At 39.5% G+C, this 21054-nt stretch overlaps 1 protein-coding gene across 4 annotated transcripts; it reads right to left on the bottom strand.

Moving 5' to 3' along the window:
- Positions 1–3933: 3933 nt before the first annotated feature.
- LOC114284592 (phosphoglycerate mutase-like protein 1) lies at positions 3934–16806 on the bottom strand. 4 transcript variants are annotated; one of them, XM_082914231.1, is made up of 11 exons: positions 16500–16662; positions 14563–14741; positions 14362–14429; positions 14096–14203; positions 13875–13954; positions 11456–11618; positions 6997–7075; positions 6777–6861; positions 4904–5023; positions 4515–4559; positions 3934–4437 (listed from the first exon to the last, which is right to left on the bottom strand). In XM_082914231.1, exons 2-11 carry the CDS (start codon positions 14678–14680, stop codon positions 4344–4346), a joined length of 960 nt encoding a protein of 319 aa, XP_082770357.1. In that variant the 5' UTR covers positions 14681–14741; positions 16500–16662; the 3' UTR covers positions 3934–4343. The 4 variants fall into 4 exon arrangements, with proteins under 4 accessions (XP_082770357.1, XP_082770356.1, XP_082770359.1 ...); XM_082914230.1 differs by lacking the exon at positions 14563–14741 and having other exon boundaries at positions 16500–16806; XM_082914233.1 differs by lacking the exon at positions 14563–14741 and having other exon boundaries at positions 14096–14282; positions 16500–16764.
- Between the last annotated feature and the right edge of the window lie 4248 nt (positions 16807–21054).

The following is a 21054-nucleotide window of genomic DNA, read 5'->3' as shown; positions in this document are numbered from 1 at the left end:
ACGTTTTTGTTCACAGTTATCAACTAAAACTTTACAACTAGTAAAAATAGATAGACATTTAATCTTCATGGTGACAGCCCAATTAATAGCCTCCAAAAGAGCTCTTGCTTCTGCCAATAATGGTGAGGACAGCCAAGTGGATATCCCTCATTGGTATACCTGCATTTGATCTTCATCAAAACAAACCCATGCTAGGCCCGCTGCTGCATTACTCTGCTGCCATGCTCCATCCACCACACAAGTAAAAAGCTGAAAATCATCAAAAGCCACACAATTATTTACAATAACACAACAGTTATTAGATGATGAAATATTCAGCTGTAAATGCGTATAGTCCGAGCTAGCATTGGTTACATCTATGTTGCTGGTGGACCATTGCAATTTAAATTCATCAACCAGACATAAGGTCTGTTTGATTGACAATTGTTCATTTTCAAAAACCTTAATATTATGCTGTCTCCAAATTGTCCAAAGAATGGCTATGGAATGGAGAATGATCTCATCCTCATGAACTATTTTAACTCATTCCGTCCATCAGGAAGTAAACCCAACGGTGTGACCTATCGAGAAATCTAATACCAAAATTGTGTCCCTCCATACACGTTGAGACCACGGACACTCAAAGAAAACATGCTCTCTTGTTTCCTCAGTTTGACCACATCTAGAACATAATGTATCAAGTGGTATGCCTCTCCTTCTAAGCTGCCATTGTACCGGAAGAATGTTATGAAGACATTTCCAAAGAAATAAACTCAATTTAGAAGGCAAGTTTATCTTCCACAATTTTTTCCAAACTAACAGATCAATTTCATTTCCGCAATGATTACGCTCCTATCTACATTTAATAGCAGACCAATAACCCAATTTCACCGAAAAAATCCCATTTTTATTGTTGGTCCATACCAATTTATCTGGGCAAAAAACTAAAGGAATGCGTATTCCTAATATCAAGGGGAGCACTGTTGCTGGAAATAACCAAGCGAGCATGTCACCTCTCCAACAATTGTTTGGAAAGTCTATCAAATGTGCCACTTTCATTGTTGGAAAATATTTGGAAAGCCCTATACCTCGCACTGGATTGATTTGCCCTGGAATCCAAGAATCCTCAAATGGGTTTATAGAGTGTCCATTCCCAACCTTCCAAACTAACCCTCCCTTCAACAAATCCCTACCCTCCCTGTTTGGTAGGGCATATTTCAGCTTATTTCAGCTTTTAGCTTAATTTAAGTTATTTTGATGTGTTTGATTCAGTTTAACAATACAGCTTATAGCTTTTTGTTATAACTTTTTGTAAGTCAAAAATCAACTTATTCTTTGAGTGGGTGAGGAAAAGCTTAATTTATAAGTCAAAAATCAGCTTATGTTCACAGTTATAAGCTATAAGCTGTTAAACTATAAGTTATAATCATTTTCCCACAGCTCTACCAAACTTCCATCCCCAAGACGCAGCTTTAGAACACGTAAGTTCAAGAAAAAAAAATTTCGGGAGCTATATTTCCTTAAAAACACTGTAGCAAACAAAGAATTCGGATTGGAAATTAACTGCCAAGCTTGCTTTGCTAAGAGTGCCTGATTAAAACAACCCAAATCGTGCAAGCCAAGCCCTCCCTCCTTAGGTAAACACAAACTATCCCATTTTTTTCAGAAAACCCCATGGCTCAAATCTGATTGACATAAAAAACGACGAATAATGGCTTTCATCTTTTGAAGAACCCCACTTGGAAGTTTAAAAACAGACATTATATATATGGGGACAGCTTGCAACACATGTTTAACCATAATGCATCTACCAACAAAATTTAATAGACGACATTTCCATCCTTGCAACTTGTGTGAAATTTTATCAACCAGAATTTTAAAGACCTCACCTTTAGACCTCCCAGACAAATTCAAAGACGCTCCCAAATAAATTCCAGGATTGAGTACCACTTTAAATCTAAAAATAGATTCCAATACGTAGCTTTCTCGGCCACTAAAATTGGGGCTTGTATACAACTCAGACTTAGTAATATTAATTCTTAGCCCAGATTGCTCACAAAAAACATATAAAAGCCATTGTAAACACCATACCTCCTCTCCTTTAAATTGCATAAATAAAAAACAATCGTCGTCAAACATTAAATGAGAAACTGGAGGTGAATGCCTACTAATAACAATACATCTACAAATACCTTTATGTGCAAAATGATTTAACCCCTCAGATAATGCTTGCATAACAATAATGAACAAATAAGGCGACGAAGGATCCTCTTGCCTAAACCCAGCTTGTGGAGTAAAAAATTCTGAGGGTTGACCATTGACTAAAACAGAAAAAGTAACTGTGAAAACACATTGGTGTATCAGCTGAACCCAATGATCACTAAATCCCATACACGATCATAGGCTTTATTCATGTCCAACTTTAATCCAAAAAACATTTTACGCCCTTTATTAGTATGTCTAATAAATTCAATCAACTCATGGACAATCAAAATATTATCAAAAATAATACGACCCTTAAGAAAAGCACTTTGGTTAGAGGCAATTAAATCAGGCAACACCTCGAGCAATCTGTTGGCCAACACCTTAGACCCAATTTTATAAATCACATTGCAAAGACTAATCGGTCTAAAGTCATTAACAGCCATTGGGTCCTTAATCTTCGGGATTAAGCAAATGAAAGTTTTATTGAACTTCTTAAGCAAATAAGCTGACTAGAGAAACGCCAGCATTGCTTCAACAACCGAAGGTCCAACAATACTCCAATATCTTTTATAAAATCCAGCAATAAAACCGTTGAGCCCCGACCGAAGGTCCAACAATACTCCAATATTTTTTATAAAACCCCACAATGAAACCGTCAGGCCCCGAGGCCTTTAGTTTACCCATTTGAGTTGGAATTTTCTTCCATGATTAGCATGGTTTATTTGCTTTGGAATCTTTGGAGAACTTGAAAAGTGTGAGCCTTATCACATTGTTTTCACCTTCAGTTTCGATTATTTTTGTTGAAGGTGGAATTAGTTCTTATCTTGAAACTAGAATTTCAAATGCTTTATGCATCATAAGATTGGGTCAATACAATAATATAAGCCCCTGCTTAAGGAAGATTCATTTTGGCTCGGTAAATTATACATTTAAGCTCTAAATATTCAAAATATTTTAAGTCTGCATTTGGATTTATAAATATGAAATGAATGCATTTGATTTTAATCGTACAACGATTGTGCCTTAAAGTTTCACATTTATATATATAAAAGAGAGATGGAAGAATTTAGGTTATTTACTATGAATTGATTTCAAATATAAGGTTAAAAAAGCTTTATTATAGGGAAGATTTTGTTGTTCAAGAATGATGTTCAAGAATCATATAAAACTTATCTGCTTCAATCCTTCCCCTTGGATTTTAAATCCAATTATAATAACTATTTGCAAATTTAAAGTTGAAATTGTTCAATTGAAATCTGAACAAATGCTAAGGTGGAAATGATTGAATTACAGGGTTGCTAATACATTGGTGGCATTGTCAAGAAATTAGGGTATAATTTAATATTGTCAATGTTATCAGAACATTACTCTGTAAAACAATTATAACAAATAAGTTAGTTCAGGGCCCTTTCTTAAACAAACAAAAAAAAGTTAGTTCAGGGCGTTTAGAAACAATTCATGGCTTTTTCTTTAAGGTTTTCTAAAATTATTATCAAATTTCACCCCAAAACAAATATTAAAAACAGGTTCCAAAAAAAGAAAAGAAACGAGGTCAAGCAACCCACCACAGTTTCAAATGACAGGTTGGCGTGCTTTTCAGCCATGCTACATCGAAAGAGAGCCAAAATTAGATGACACTTTTAACCGTGCTCGAGGTGCAATTGGGAAGTGAAAAATGTAACGCTAGATTCTCGCCTATTTGTTAGAAAGTCGAGAATATTTAAGCATAATCAAAAAAACATCCCTCTCTTTTAAATCAAAATATATATATTTTTTAATTTATAAATACAAACAGTCCATTTAAGCCGCAGCAAACTACGTGCAAAATTATGAAGATGTGACTCACAAAGGCAGGGCCAAATGTTCATTTATTACACACAAGAAACTTAAAAGTCATAATTCTATAAATCTTCATCTCCAGGGAATGCCTTCTACCGGCCACCTCATTTTTCAAAAAAAATATTTTTTATTTTTATCAAACTGGTTGAATCTTTTAAATCCAGAATGACATACATTATATCAAGTTCTATGAGCAAGTGTTTTAGGAATGTTGTTCCATTGTCATGTTGGGGTTATTCGGTTCAATATAGCAATTCCTCTAAAGCTAATGAATTGGGAGTTCTTTATCCCTGCAAATCAGGAATTGGGGATGTGTTTCTTCAGTTCTTCTCATCCACAACATCGCTAGGGGCATCGGGCCCGGGAGGAATTTTCCCTGGATAATTCGTTGTCGGGGGATCTGATCCTGACATGCTGTAGGATAGATAAGAATCAAAGCTAAGAAAACTGACAATTAGAGGAATTCATAGGCAACAGAATGAAAAGGTTACCTTTTGTCCACAACGACCATAGAGCGAAGCTCACAATTTGCAAAACTACAAAAACGTGTTGCAAACGTCATTCAGTGAAGCAACTATAGAAGTTTGTGTGAATAAATGTGCATGGAAAAGAAAGTCAACATAGTTTTATATTTCCACCAAAAGGACAATTCTAGCTATGGACATTTTGTTTTTATTTCTCTTTTTGGCTGCATTTCAAGCTAAAAACCATCTCAGGGGTAATTTTTAAATGAAATTAAAGGTTCAAATGATAATCACCCACCCCTAAAAAATAAAAAGATTTTGACCACCCACATGAAAAGAAGACAATCTTGCAAACTACAGGTTCGTTTCCAAAGATTACAAAAATCACAGCTAAAAGAAGCTTCGTGGGCACTTACCGCTTAGAAATTTCTTTTTTAATCAAAGGGTGACAATCATTGCCAACTGCACTTAGTGCGTGAAACAAGAATCCACTATGCGTGACAATTGCTATTTCCTTTTCTTTTCGCGTCCACAACCTGCATAAATTAGTAGTGTGAAGAACAAGGATCAAGTTCTTATATTTTGTATCAGAAAAGGAATGCTCTAGTTCTAACAGTCACTTCAAATTAAGCATCGCCACAATGCAAATTCTATCTTGTAAATGATGAGTTGAAAATAGAGCTACGAATATAGATGTTCTTGTGAAAGATGAGTTGAAAGGGCATGTTAACGCCAGATCGTTGAATGCAACAGAAACAAGACAAGAGTCAAGCTAAGGTACAACTTAGGATGAGAACAACGGGACAACTGTTCTTCAGGTGGTTAAAGAGAACTACAATGACAGTAGGTTGAGCAGCTTGTGCATAGGCACCAAGATGACATTGTCATGTGAAGCCAATAGACTACATGGTGAAACACTTTGTGCCATCCACAACCACTTTCTGATACTTGGTAATTTAACATTGAAACATAAAAATATCATGTATATATATGGTGTATGTATATAAATAACAAAATAATTTTGTCATAATATATCAATAACAAAATATTTGCCTTTAATTATAAAACAAGTATTTTCAATTTCAAATTTATAACGTATGCACATAAAATAAAATAAAAAAGATTTAAGTTTATGTTATAAAGACACAAACTTGATATCCAATACAACGCAACTCACTTGTGGAAGTACCATGTTTCATAGAAACTAATTCAAAAAATAAAAAATAAAAAAATTGAAGCCCAATTTTATTTATTTCACTTCAAAAAAGGATGATCAATTTATTAGATGACCAATGACCTTTTTTCAAAGGAGAAGGCCTAATCACTATCTTTGCCCTCAATGGTGCGTGATGTGCAAGAGGAGTTCGGAATCGGCAGATCAACTCTTTCTTCATTGTTCGGTGGCTATGCAGTTATGACAGCGTCTATTTGGTTTGTGTGATGTTAAATGGGCTCCTCCACAGGACTGCACACATATGCTTCTTGTTAAGTTTGCTGGGTTAGGGGGCTCTAAGAAAGCCAAAACCTTGTGGTCTTGTATTGTTTGTGCTATTTTCTGGATTATTTGGCTGGAAAGGAATTCAAGGATCTTTGATGGAAAGGAGGCTGCTGTAGACTCCTTGTGGGATAGGGCTGGTTTTTTGGCTTCATTTTGGGCTTTTGTGTCTCCTCCGTTTAAAAGAGTTACACTTTTCTTAATTTCTAGGGATTGGTTTGCTGTTTGCAACCCCTAGTGTTTGGATTTTCTTGTTTTCTCTTTCTTTTTTTGACAGCTGTTTTTATTCTGATTGGGTTCTTGTTCATTGTATGAGGACTTCTTGTCCTCCACACTTTCTTCTTTAATAAAATTTCTTGTTGGCTTTCTAAAAAAAATAAAATAAAAAATAACAGTTTACTTGGATGGTAGTTAAAATATTTACTCGGTGTGGCACTGACATCAGGACAATGAGGTCTAGTTGCCTATCAACTTTTGACAATTAAGTTCATTTGTTAATCTTTTGCAGCCAAAGCAACCACTTCTCCTCCACATCCACAGAGAATGTATGCGAAGTTATTTTCTATAAACATGGGTCACTCTCTTGCATTTCAACATCCGACCATGGTAATTTAACATTGAACATAAAAAGATGATTGGGGTAACACTCTTGGAGGGCTAAGTTTCATGCTCAAATTGATTCACATGCAGTCTCAGTAAGACATCTCACTAGAATACTGTTGTAATCCATGCAAGGACCTAAGAAAGAAAAAATCAATAAATCCATTTCATTGGCATAAAAAGAAGGTATTCACCAGTTCATGAACTTCATTCCCCTAGCTGTAAGTTCTTCCTCTGTCTCCCTTATATTGGCCTTCCACAATATATCCTCGTCACTTTCTATCTAAATAGAAAATCAAAAGGTATTATGAATGTATTAAACATGGCTTCAATATGTTCCTTCAACAATTATGATGAGCATTGCAGACAAATGATTAGCAATACTTTACAGAAATATTACAGATATTTGATTACTTGCCAGTGAAAAATCAACAGCTGGAAAAAGGCATTCATAGTCACTGATGCTTCTCCTCCTATCACAAGGATGAATACCCTGGAACCAAAATAGATAAGAGAAATTGGCAAGGCTTCAAATATCATTGCCTAATTGAACTAAGAAATTTATATTTACCTGCATATGAATCATTTTTTCATGAGTAAAAAGATGCACACCAGATACTAAAGGCTATACTAAAGGCTAAGTTTAGTTGGAGTTCAAGTAGCTCATGTTTTAACCTCATGGAATTAATAAACGATGGAAACTATCCTTTGTGGCAAGAAAAATAGGTGTTTCTGATAATTGCCCAATCAAATAATAACCAACTGTTAAAATCCACCTACTCTCCACCTACTTCACCCACTTAAACCTACTCCACTAAACCTAACCCACTACACCACTCCACCTACTCTCCACCTACTTCACCCACTTAAACCTACTCCACTAAACCTAACCCACTACACCACTACCACCTCACCTACTCCACTAAACCTAACCCACTACACCACTACCACCTCCACTTCACCTACTCCTTACCTACTACACACTCACCCTCTTCTATATATAGGAATCATGAATCATTGTAATAGAGATCAATAAAACATCAATCAATAATACATAAATTCTTACATGGTATCAGAGCAAGGTTAAGACCTTAGTATTTCTCGCTTCACCGGCAGGCGGCAACCTCGCCTTGGCCGCCCGCCGGACCTCAACCTATTCCGCTTATTTTCTACACATACCTTGACTTCTTCAACATTTTCTTACACCCCTCCTCCACTATGTCGGCAGCGGCACCCGCATCATCGTCTAGCCTCTATCGCCGTTCACCTTGCCTCTCACATATCCGTGGTTGTACTCTTACTCGTCGTCGTCGTTGGCGTTTCTGGCGCTGCTTTTCTGCTCGTCACTGCTGTTTTTTTTTTTCCCGATTTGCTCTCTCTCTCTTAGCCATGGATTTGGGTGTGGGGTGTAGAGCTGTGGCTCTGTTGTTGGTAGCCATGTTTGCTGGCTTGAAGGTTTCAATGGCAGCAGTGTACAAGGTTGGGGACTCCGCTGGTTGAACCATCATTGGGAATATTGATTACAAGGCCTGGGCTGCTTCCAAGACGTTTCATGTTGGAGATGTCATCATTTTCGAATACAATTTTCAATGTCACGTGTTGCAAGTGCCCCACAAAGAATACCAAGCCTGCAGAAGTGTAAGACAGTAACATGCATCTTCACATACAGCTTGGGTAATGTGTAACTATCAAAAGCACAAGCTTCTTGGACATCCCTCTCTCTCTCTCTCCATGGACCCAACATCATCATCATGCACCCACTCTATCTCCCTCTCTCTCATCTTTTCCCACTTTCAAACCCACTTTAATCATATCTCTCCTTTCTCTTAATTTATTCCATCCACAAATATTTTTCTCTATTTTCTTTATCCATTATTTTCTTTTATTTTATTTTTCTTATTAAACAAAACAACACCACAAAATAACACCAACAACATTCCACAACCTTGTCATTTTATTCATATCAGGGGATCAACCCCGATCACACTTTTACATCAAAAAAAAAAAAAAAAAAAAAAGAAAACCCACACAAACAAAAACAAAACTACCACACCCACAGTGGGATTTTTCTTCTCTACTCAGCCGCCGGTCTTTTCTTCTTGCCTCCGTCCTGGGTGGTCCTTGCCGGTGTTGCCTCCGTGCTTCCTAGACCACCAAGCAAGTTGCCTCCTCCCTGCTCCTCCACTACAGCATACGGTAGACCTCCAAATCGGAACATCACGGTGGCCTTCCGCTTCAGCTCCTTATTTTCTGCCTTTAGCACACTTAACTCTGCTCGCGCATCCTTATACATGCGTTGGAGCAGAGCCAGTTGGGCGTTTAACTGCTGCACCTCATTTGTCCTACTCTGCAGCCGGTTCGACAAATTTGTAACCGCAGTCATGGTTTCCACACATGACTTCAATGTATACTGATTGGCCTCCACATCCGACTGCACTGCCATTCTTTGCTCCACCGACCGCATCGGAAAGTTCAACGGAGCAAAACTAGAGGTGTTTGGTTGAGGTTCACGGGCCTCCGCACCAGTTATCTCTCTTGTTGACTCGTTGAGGTCGGGAAAGAGAGTGAGTAGACCACGGGATGAAGAGGCCATATTCTGGGTAGCTGAATGGGAAGAAGAGGCCATGTTTTTTTGGGTTGCTGAATGTTTCAGCGAAATAGCAATTTCAGACTGATAATGTTCGGAAGGGGAGTGTTTCAAGATTTGCAGCTCTTAGAGGCAATCTCTCAGAAAAACGAATATCTCTCTCAGAAAATGAAGAGTTTTTCAGAAGTTTTTTCCCAGGTTTTTTTGTCTTCGCTTCTGCCTCAAGCACAGCCTCCGCATTGGTTTATATCGACACTGACGACGCGGCCGACACGCCACTCTGTCGCTCACGTGCCTCGCCGCGTCTCCGGCTCACCTTTTGATGGCTCGACGCTTTCTGTCGGGCACGACTTTTGATGAAGTGGGAGCGCCTTTTGAGGGCGCAACTTTTGATGGCACGTCTTTTTATGGATTGGGCACGCATTTTGATGGCACGTCTTTTTATGGATTGGGCACGCCTTTTGATGGCACGCCTTTTGAAAGATTGGGCACACCTTTTGAGGGTGCGACTTTTTAGGGGTCCGACAAGACTCTGTAAACTGTCCCGACATTGATTCCGGTTAGCTCCTTCATGGGTCCGACAAGACTCTGTAAACTGTCCCGACATTGATTCCGGTTAGCTCCTTCATGGGTCCGACAAGACTCTATAAACTGTCCCGACATTACTTCCGGTTAGCTCCTTTATGGGTCCGACAAGACTCTGTAAACTGTCCCGACATTGATTCCGGTTAGTTTCTACAAAGGTCCAGCAAGACTCTGTAAACTGTCACAACAACTGTCACAACATTGTCTGCTACAACGGTCCGACATGACCCCGTAAACTGTCTTCTACATCGGTCCGACATGACCCCATAAACTGTCTTCTACATCGGTCTGACACGACCACATAGTGTCTGCTACAACGGTCCGACATGACCCTATAAACTGTCTTCTACATCGGTCTGACACCGCCATCCAGTGTCCTCTACACCGTTATGACACCACCATACAGTGTCCTCTACATGGTTATGACACCCCATACAGTGTCCTCTACAATGTTATGACACCACCATCCAGTGTCTTCACCAATGGTCTGACACGACCATACAGTGTCTCTTACCCTCTTTTATTTTTATGTATTTTCTTGTTTTGTTACTCTCTCCAAACTCAAGTTGGTTAGTTCCTATCCCCCTTGAGTTTGCGGGGGGCTGTTAAAATCCACCTACTCTCCACCTACTTCACCCACTTAAACCTACTCCACTAAACCTAACCCACTACACCACTCCACCTACTCTCCACCTACTTCACCCACTTAAACCTACTCCACTAAACCTAACCCACTACACCACTACCACCTCACCTACTCCACTAAACCTAACCCACTACACCACTACCACCTCCACTTCACCTACTCCTTACCTACTACACACTCACCCTCTTCTATATATAGGAATCATGAATCATTGTAATAGAGATCAATAAAACATCAATCAATAATACATAAATTCTTACACCAACCTTTACCAACTCACTCATATAGGTTACATCACATTAAAGCCTCACATGAGAGAGAGAGAGAGAGAGAGAGAGAACTCATCTAGCTATTTCAATATCTAACAAAAGATATAAGCTGAAACAATTTCAAACTGGCCAGATTACCCATGCAAATGACCATCAAAACCTCATATCTACAACTATAACTTTCTTAGAAGAATACGCATTGAAAAGAACTATGGAGAATCATATAAAAAGTTAAGAATGAAACTGCTGCAAACTAACATTTTATTCCCTGGTTTACTCATACAAGCAACTGAGATCAATAACTAGTGTTGATAACAACACAGACAACCTTCTCACAAAAAAATGCATTTAAAGAAGAATTACAAACAATTGTGCTGTTTCAAGAGTATAGTTTTTTTCCTTTCCATTACAGTGTTTTCCGATCATTAAAAACTTGATTACTTCATGCTTTATTAACTATTTCTAAACCATCAAAACATACACGACATTATCCTTCTCTTGCATATAGCATGGCTACAGAAGCTTTGACTTGCTCCCATAGACATCTTAAAGGTTTTCACTATCCCTCTTCACTCCATTCAAGTGCAACTGCAGGGTTCAATTTCGCCACACAACTAAACTATTTAGTCAATAAAAACATGCTAGATTCTCTTGCAAAGAAAGACATGTTTAAGATTCCTTTCCTGATGTTACCCATTGCTGCAAGAAAATAAAAATGTATTGTGCTCAAACATAGAAAAACAAAAAACAAATTAAAAAACACAAACATGTCCATGTAAGGCCTACCAAATGTTCTCGACAAAGTTCTACTGCAATGATAGGTGGGCAATCTAGACTTGAAATTGCAGGACAGTCACTCTTTCCAGCATTTGCCACCATTAGTGGTAGTGCATCCATACCATCTGCATGGTCTCCACCACCAAATACTCCAACAGCTGTTTGCATAGTCCTGCAATGCCATAGTAGGTAATCATAACCCAATGTATGAAATTAATCACCAAAGTATGCCTTATCTGACTAGAAAAGAAAGAAAAAGGAAAAAAAAAATATCAAAATTCAAAACAAGAAAATAAACACACAACCTCCGTGGTCTGAAAACAAGGGACAAACAGATGAACCTACAATCCTATGTATTCATCCAACACTACTGTTCCGTATATTAATTTAGAAGCTGGCTAGATTCACATTCCAGAAATTTAAATTCCTAATTAACAGCTTCCAAGTGGTCTTTCTATTTGGCGACCAAGTTATATCCAAATAGCATCCTTCCAAATCCATTTGATTTCTCTACATGTTCGGATGTTTTCATATCCATGTCCTAGAAGATTGTAAGTGAGGGAGAGTGTTAAAAAGCTTGATATACATTGTTGAGGCCATTTTACTAACAATCAAGTGTTTGGGTCTTGTGGTGATCTAACAATAGGTATTCCATAAACATTTTCAAAACCATTTTATTAACTTCACGTGACTTTCTGATTAATGTGTGCCTATCCGCTCGGGATTTGTGCACACGTTAGGAGTGGGGTGAGGGGGCATCAGGAACTTAATAAAACTAGTTTTGTGTGGAATAAGTGATTGATCAACAATAATAATTTAACCCTTTCTGCAAGACTGAGCATCATGGTCACACCAAGACAAAAAGAGACCAGAGGAGTGGAAGGGGGAGAAAACTGTCAAAAGTAATGGAATTTCAGCATTGCAGTGTTTGTCCTAAGACTGAGGATTGTTTTAGAACAAAAAGAAAGTTCTTAAGGAAAAAGGAATGGAGGAATATAAGGCTCCAAAAGCAGACATATATTCAAACTCCTTGTCATTGTCAATTTGTCAAGAGTCCAAGACCAACTCATTATCACAATGAGTACAATTGGGAAACTTCAAATTAACTTAGGCTAGGCAAATTGAGGCCACTGTACATTTTCACTCTAATCCATACTAAAAGGCTGCAGTGCTCAAATCTACAAGGGTTAATTACATTTTACCCCCTTATGGTTTAATTGAAAAACACATCAGCCGCTTATACTTTATTAATATATACATAATCACCTTATAGTTTGCAGTGGAGTGTAAAGTCTAACTCCATTAATATTTTTAGTAAAAAGTCAATATTACTCTTATTTTCTTCTCTAAATTTCTTTTCCATACCACCAACACTACAAATTTCTCTCTCTAAAAGTAAAACCAACAAGCCACTCCATAGTTGCCCCCAAACAAGCACTACCTCTTTTTGTTCTCTCTTATTTTTTCGCAGCTACGCAGGCACAACGACCCACTCCTTTCCTTTGTATTCTTCCTCAAAGCACACTAAACGACCAATAGAAATCCATCAGCCCACTGCTACAATCACCTAACAAGCTCAGTCCATCTCCCAGCCTATTACAACTACACTACCAGCACCAAATCACCACCCACCAGCTTCCTCTCTCACGGCAACCATGGTGGCAACCACCACTACAATTTGGGTCTTGGCTTAATTGGTTGTGTGCGCCTATATATACAAATGTGTGTGTATGTAATGATAAGGAGAAGATGGAGAACGATGGTAGAAGAAATAGATAGTGGAAAGTGGTGATGGTTTGGGTGGCCTAGGGGTTGCCGGACTGCCATGGAAGGCCATAGTTTCAGTGGTGGTATTAGGTTGTTGTAGGAAGTGAGGGAGAAGGACATAAAGATGACAAGGAGGAGATGGTAGAGTGATCTGTGTAGTAACAGCAGTGAAGGGAAAAAAGAGAGAGGAAAAAGAAAAAAGAAAAAGGAATAAAAGGAGAAAAGGCCAAAAGGCCAAAATTGTCATTTGCTTAGTTCAATCTCGTCACACACGCTCAATTCATTGGGTTTTAGACACACGCTGTTAATTTAACGGAATCCGTTACTTTTATACTATACTCCAAACTACAAGGGGGTTAAGTGTACATATTTAAATCACAAAGGGGTAATGTGTTATCGGCCTAAACCACAAGGGGATAAAATGTAATTAACCCAAGCTACAAATATACTTGCACTTAGTGCAAAATCCAAGAAACATTTACATTTTCCTGCAAGTAACTAATTCACCATCCTCCTAAATCCTAACCCTCAACTAAACAGTAAAGTTTTAGTCCAATTTAATAAAAACTGAATAGAAAACATTGCAGAATTAGAAGACTATCATATATAAAAGATATCCATAGAAGGCTGTCGCAGGAGTACTGAAAACCAGCATCAATACCTTAATAAAGGGGACGTGATGACTAAATCAATCCTCTTAAAAAGCCCACTTGATTGGACATGCTTACGCAAATTATCAACCTGTTACAGTAGTGTAAAATTTTCTACAACATTAGCCTCAAAATTTTGCTCAGGACTGTATATGTAAACAGTAAGATACTTATAAGTTTATCTTTATCCAAATAAGTGTGTGTAATAACATAAAATTGATTGTTTTCCCACCTGCTGCCAGCCAAGTGGAGTAATCTGTGCATCAAAATATTCAGGAGACATGTATGCTTCATAGTTCTTATCTCCTTCTACATTGTGAATTCCTTGTGCATGCCTCACCTGGATGTATGGTTTTATAAGACGACAACGACTTGGAAAGCATGAGCAAAAGCCAAGAAAGATGGTGGTCCTGAATGTTCTTTAAATCAAAGACAAAGCAGCTTCAAATCAATGCAGCAAATATATATCTAGAAATGAAAAATAAATATGACACCTACAAGGTGAAGAGTTTTGCAATGGTGCAATGGATACAAACTTGGTTCTCCACCACTATCCATGTTTGAAACTGCATTAAAAAAATATATTAATAAAGAAAGCCAAAAGCAATTAAAGTAAGAGAATGTCAAATACTCTTCAAAGCTCAAAATGATAACTACATAGCACTTCTAAATTTACACATTTCAGCAAAACAAACTTACCAGCATCTTCTAAAAGAGAAACCTTTAACTTCAAAATTAGTTGAAGACTAGAGAACGAGTACAACCCTAATACAAAAACTAGCACTACAAAACCAACTGTTGTAATTAACAAAACCATGCTAGGATAGTAGGATAATACTCCGCTTAACTTGCTGCTTCCCTTCAACAATTTCGCAAATCTGCAACATATGGATAAATCCCCAAGTAATCGGGACAAAGGCTTGTTGAGTTGAGTTGCAACATGTGGATCAATAACTTAACACACTTAATTCCAGCTAACCTTCTCTAAACATCTCTAGCCTATAAACATTATAGCTTGTACTGTCACATCCAATTATGCAAGTTTTTCCTAATCACCGTTGGGGGTTAGTTTATAGTCCACGACAGAGAATGGAAACTAGAGTGTTAGCTCTTATTAGAGTTCTCTTATTTATATACCAACACTACTTTGTCCCATAAGAATCGGTCTTCCTTATCTTACAAGGAATAAGTTTTATCACAATAAATTTTAATTGCAATAAGTCCCTTATTAAACTCTTAATTAAGGTAAGTTCCTAATTTACTCTTAATTAAGATAACCTCTTTATTTCTTTGTATTACACACTGTCCTTATTGTGTGTGACTTCTAGGTTCACACTTATCTATGCTGTAGAAATAATATCAACTTTTGTTTTTCTAACAAAACTTTGCCCTATGGCCTCCTAAAAATCACGAGTGACACTTAGCCACATATCATGACCAACCTTTCAATTACCGATTACCATGCAATTCAATACTTATATTATGCAAATGTCTCAATAGAATCAATAGGACATAAAAGTTTGTCAAAACGCTAATGCAATCATATTGTCCAATCTAAATTATATCAACTCATATTGATTATTATACACTCCTCTCTAGATATTTCTAAATTATCAGCCTAGTTTCGGTCAAAGTCTTTCTAGAGGTATGTCGTAGAAGAATGCAAAGGACATTCTCTTTACTTGAGAGTGATAGATCCTTATTGAACATTAAACACTCCTTCATGCTTGACATAAACACATTTTATTGTCAAAACATAGCAATCCACACACAACTGTGAGTCATGAGCATCTATGATTACTAAAGATCAAGCCCTAATCCTATGGGCATACCCAAGCACAGGTAAGTTTATAATAATACTAATCATAGAAGAAAATTCCAACTCAAATTTGGCAAAATGATAATTGATACTTCTTTAAACATCATTAAACAAACCTTACAATTTGAGCTCCTGATTCCCTGAGAGGAGTTCTTGCCTTATAGAAACAACATTTTAACTATACATACAAAACTTCGATTGAAGGTATAACAGATCAAGTATTCATAAAAAAACTCCGATTGATAGGTTAAAAACGATACGATTTGAAGTACTTTCTCAGATTGAAAATTATAATAATACTAATCATAGAAGAAAATTCCAAATCAAATTCGGCAAAATGATAATTGATACTTCTTCAAACATCATTAAACTAACCTTACAATTTGAGCTCCTGATTATCCGATAGGAGATCTTGCCTTATAGAAACAACATTTTAAGGATTTGATAAATACATACAAAGAAAACTTCAATTGAATGCACTAATAGATCAAGTATTCGTACAAAAAACTTCGATTGATAGGTTAAAAACGATGCAATTTGAAGTAGTTTCTGAGATTGAAAATTATAATAAATTAATACTAATCATATAAGAAAATTCCAAGTCAAATTCCGCAAAATTATGATTGATAATTTGAGCTCCTGATTCCCCGAGAGGAGATCTTGCATTATAGAAACAACATTTTAAGTATTTGATAAATAAATACACACAAAACTTCGATTGAATGTACTAATAGATCAAGTATTCGTAAACAAACTTCGATTGATAGGTTAAAAACGATACAATTCGAAGTAGTTTCTCAGATTGAATAAGGATTACCAGAGAGAGGACGAGCTGAGAAACGAAGCGATAGATAATGATGATGATGCAGAGAAGGTCGAATAGGTGTTGAATTGAAGCTGATACTCGACAATGGTGACGAAGGGAATAGTGATATGCGTATATGAAGACTGGTACTAGTGGTGGTGATAGTCATGAAGGTGATTCAAGACTCACTCCATCTGTGACAGTGTAATGAGGACGGTATGATCGGCGGCGAACATCTCACACTCACTTTTGGTTTTCTTTCGCGTTAATGTTGCACACGTTATCATATATGCAGTTTATAATTAAAAAATAATAACATAATTTTAATTTTTTAAATTATAATTATATACCTATAAACATATTGAACCTTCGTTCATTTCAACCTTACCGACTCTCTCTCATCCCTGCCGATCCAGAGCTTCTGCCTACGTTTGCTTGTCATTGCTGAGTTCGTCTTCGACGAAGAAGACTTTGCCCTCTCCTAGTAAGCTCTCCGAACCCTTGTTATTACTGTTTTCGTTTCATATTTTTCTTCTCTATAGCACCAAATTCGTAGGTTTAGGGCCTCCCTCACCCAAAACCCTCAATACCCCTTAGCTTCTTCACTGTTCTTCAATTTTCTTGATGAACAATGAAGATCTGGGGCGGACCGGGCTCCAGATCTTCATTCAATCCAAAAAATCACTCAGACCGAGCAAATCTATAGTTTGTCCCAACCTTAGGAGAAACCAGGGTAGCAAAAAGGACTTGGCCGTTCGACAGGGCTAATCTCTGGTTTGCTCGGGCGACCGAGCTTCTTGGCTAACATTTACGACCGAGGTGGTTTGGCATAATCCACGATCGAGCTCAACTCTAGCTCGTTTCGCGCGACCGCGCTCCCACTTACAATTACCCTCTGTTTTCCTGCAGAGTCCAAAGGGACCAAAGACCAATCTTGAGACTCTCAAGGACCGAGCAGCCATTAATTCCCTGCCTATGCCAAACCACCTCAGCCGAGCTAGATTAGTCAGTCAAACATGGGGAAATTTCGCTTCCTTGTGGACACACCTGCTGCCTTGGCTGCCTTCAGGGAAGAATACGGTATCCCGGCAGACGTCCACATAGAGCTCGCCGAGATGGAAACAACCCCTTGGGGCAGGCTTGACCAATGCCCCTTCACCGTGCTGTCAGTAATTGAAGGAGGCCTCCGCTTCCCGATCAACCCTTTGATGACCGAATTTCTGCGTCGCACCGGGCTAGCACCCACCCAGGTTTCGACCAACACCTACCGAATAATCAATGGCGTGCACGAGCTAAACAACCGGCTAGGAACAAACTTAGGTTTAGCCGAGATACTACGACAATACACCATTGGGCACACTGGCGATGGCCTGGCCTACTATTTAAAAATAAGACCGGGCAAAGAGAAGATAGTAACCGGCACCCCGGACAAGGACTTACACGATGACGACTTCTTCTAGGTGTCTGGCAACTATGAAACAGCCGACGTACCGGGCTGGTTCATCAGCAAGAACTTTGGTTCCACATGTAAGCCGCACTAATTTGCTCGGTTAAGTCCCTGCCTTCAACATTCTGTACTTACTATTTTTCCTGTTTCTTTTACAGCAATTCAAGCCTTGCAATCCAATTACTAATATCCCAACGTTGAAGCCATCCGAACCGTGCTCCGTTATAATCACCGGGATTGTAACAAGTTGCTCGGCTACACTCCAACCTATAGATACTCAGCTCCACGCCGGAGCAAAGTTGCAGACTTTCTCCGTGCTCCAACACCTCATCCGGACCCATCTCTATCGGACATGCCACTAATCCGGCTGACCGAGGAACAAGAGATGGCAAAACGAAGCCGCATCAAGAATCTCCTAACAACCACCTCAGCCGAGATATCGAGCATTTCCACACACTCGCAAGCTGCCGAACAATCCAGCGGCCCCGTGGTCGCCTTGGCATCTCCAGGTGCCGAGCAACTCAGACAAGAAGCTCGCCGGGCTGGCAAAAGGCCTCGCGCAGACCCATCCGCCGAGCTGGTTGCCGAGTTGACCACCGAGCAACCCACCGTTACTGTCGACCCAACACCACCATGGTGACCGCAGTTGAAGCACCGGGGAAAGGACATTCCGGCAACCGCTTCCATCAAAGACGACAAAGAGCACCTGCTCGCCTTTGACCTTTCCAAAGCCCTTCTCCTACCGAGCGACGTGGTCGGCAGCGACCACGTTCCTGACACCCGGTTGGTGAAATCTTCTGTTAAGTCCATGGCCAGGGTAAGTCTCAATCTTTTACTAAAATTTTTACCAAGTGTTTGCACGGTTTCTTCTCTGATCAGACTGTCTTCTTGCAGGCCATCCAGAAACAACACTTAGTCATGGAGCGAATCCATCGACTGCGGCAGAAGGCGAATGACACTGCCGACCAAGTCTAGAGCCTACAGACCGAGCTCGGCCGAGCAAAATCCTCACTTCAAATTGCCAATGCTGACAACAACAGGTTGCTCGGCTAGCTTGAGGAGGCCGAAAAGAAGAGAGATGAGCTCCAGGCCGAATTGGACGCACTCAAGGCGTCAAGGGAGAAAGAGTGCGAAGATGCCAACAACACCGGCTTCAAGGAAGCCAAGGACAGCTACAAGAAGCAGGTCTTCGCAACTCAAAACATTTATTTCAAAGCCGGCTGGAAGTCAGCCTGCGAACATCTCGGTCAAGGTCCTGACACCGATGTGTTTTCCGTTCCCCCGGTTGCCTTCCTATCGGTCTACCTCGTGCCCTATGCCAACGACGTCTTCAGCGCGTTGCAAGCTGAGGCCGAGGAAGAGCTTGCCAAAGAAACCGAGGTCAATGCCGAGGAGGGAAGCGGCCAGGAGCAACCCGGAGAAACAGAGACCGGTGTCCAAGAGCGAACAACGGTTGACCTAGAAGCAGCTGATGACGAATTCTTCAATCTTTCCCCCCTTGTATAGTTTTCTTTCATTTTTTGCTTTGCAAATGTAACCAGGCTTTTTGCCCCTCATTTTGTACTTTTCTGTTTAATTAATGAAAAAGATCTAGTTTTACCAAGTGTTTGCACGGTCCTAGAGCTAAGTAACTTCAACCAGACAGAATATGTTGGCAAGACAAATTTCATTAATTAACTCATATAACCGGAATAAATCATCTCGGTAGTACACCCAGAGTCGGGCAAAACTTCAAGTCTTTCAACCGGAGTGAACATCCCAGTTGAGAGTACCTAAGTTGAACAAAACATCAACTTTGCAACCGGACTAATCATCTCGGTTGAGAGTACCTAAGTTGAACAAAACATCAACTTTGCAACCGGACTAATCATCTCGGTTGATAGTACCTAAGTTGAACAAAACATCAACTTTGCAACCGGACTAATCATCTCAGTTGAGACTTCCTAAGTTGAACAAAACATCAACTTTGCAACCAGACTAATCATCTCGGTTGAGACTACCTAAGTTGAACAAAACATCAACTTTGCAACCGGACTAATCATCTCGGTTGAGAGTACCTAAGTTGAACAAAACATCAACTTTGCAACCGGACTAATCATCTCGGTTAAGAGTACCTAAGTTGAACAAAACATAAACTCTTGCAACCGGAGTGGACATCTCGGTCGAGAATATGCAAGACTCAAAGCAACAAAGAATGACAAGGCAAAGATGAGTCACTTCTATATATTGACAAAAATGAATATTACATGGATTGTACGGCAAAAAATTTCTTTGCACAAAAAAGAGGGCAAAAGCTAGAAATAATACAACTTGAGGTTGGCTGCATTCCATGGCCGGGGTATTCCTCTACCATCCAAGTCTTCTAAGTGATATGCCCCCTTGCCCGCCAGACCGGTTATCCTGTAGTTGCCCCTAGTTTGCCTTCGCCTGGCACCAGGGTATTGCCCATGACCTTCCGCATGACCCAATCACCCACTTTAAACGGTCTGGGGTGCACAGATTTGTTGTATTTCCTTGAACGCTCTTGTTGGTAGGCGGCCACATGGATAAGAGCCTTTTCCCGGCGTTCTTCCACTAGGTCCAATTCCAAGGCCAGGGCTTCAGCGTTCAGCTCAGGCTCAAAACTTTCGCTTCTGAGAGTGGGTATACCAGCTTCCAAAGGGATGACCGCCTCCATGCTATATGCCAAAGCAAAAGGAGTTTCCCCGGTAGATCACCGCGGGGTTGTTCGGTATGCCCAAAGGACACTGGGGAGTTCCTCAGCCCACTTTCCTTTGGCTTTCTCAAGCCTCTTCTTCAGTCCATCAAGAATGGTCTTGTTCGAAGCCTCGGCTTGACCGTTGGACTGCGGGTAAGCCGGAGTAAAGTTGTAGAATTCGATCTTCAAATCCTCACAAAACCCTCTGAATAGGCGTCGGTCGAACTGGGTGCCGTTATCAGAGATCAGAATTTTGGGAATGCCAAACCGCGTGACCACGTTCTGCCAGACAAACCGTTTCACGTCTTTCTCCTTGATTGTTGCCAAAGGCTCCGCTTCAACCCATTTGGTGAAGTAGTCTGTGGCCGCGATGAAGAACTTCCGGTTACCTGGTGCTGTTGGGAGCGGCCCCACTATATCTA

The sequence above is a fragment of the Camellia sinensis genome, chromosome 2 (genome assembly GCF_055761805.1).
Source record: "Camellia sinensis isolate YWXY chromosome 2, ASM5576180v1, whole genome shotgun sequence".
NCBI lineage: Eukaryota > Viridiplantae > Streptophyta > Magnoliopsida > Ericales > Theaceae > Camellia > Camellia sinensis.
Note: the sequence above shows the minus strand (reverse complement) of the source record. Positions and strands in the feature narration are given on the sequence as shown.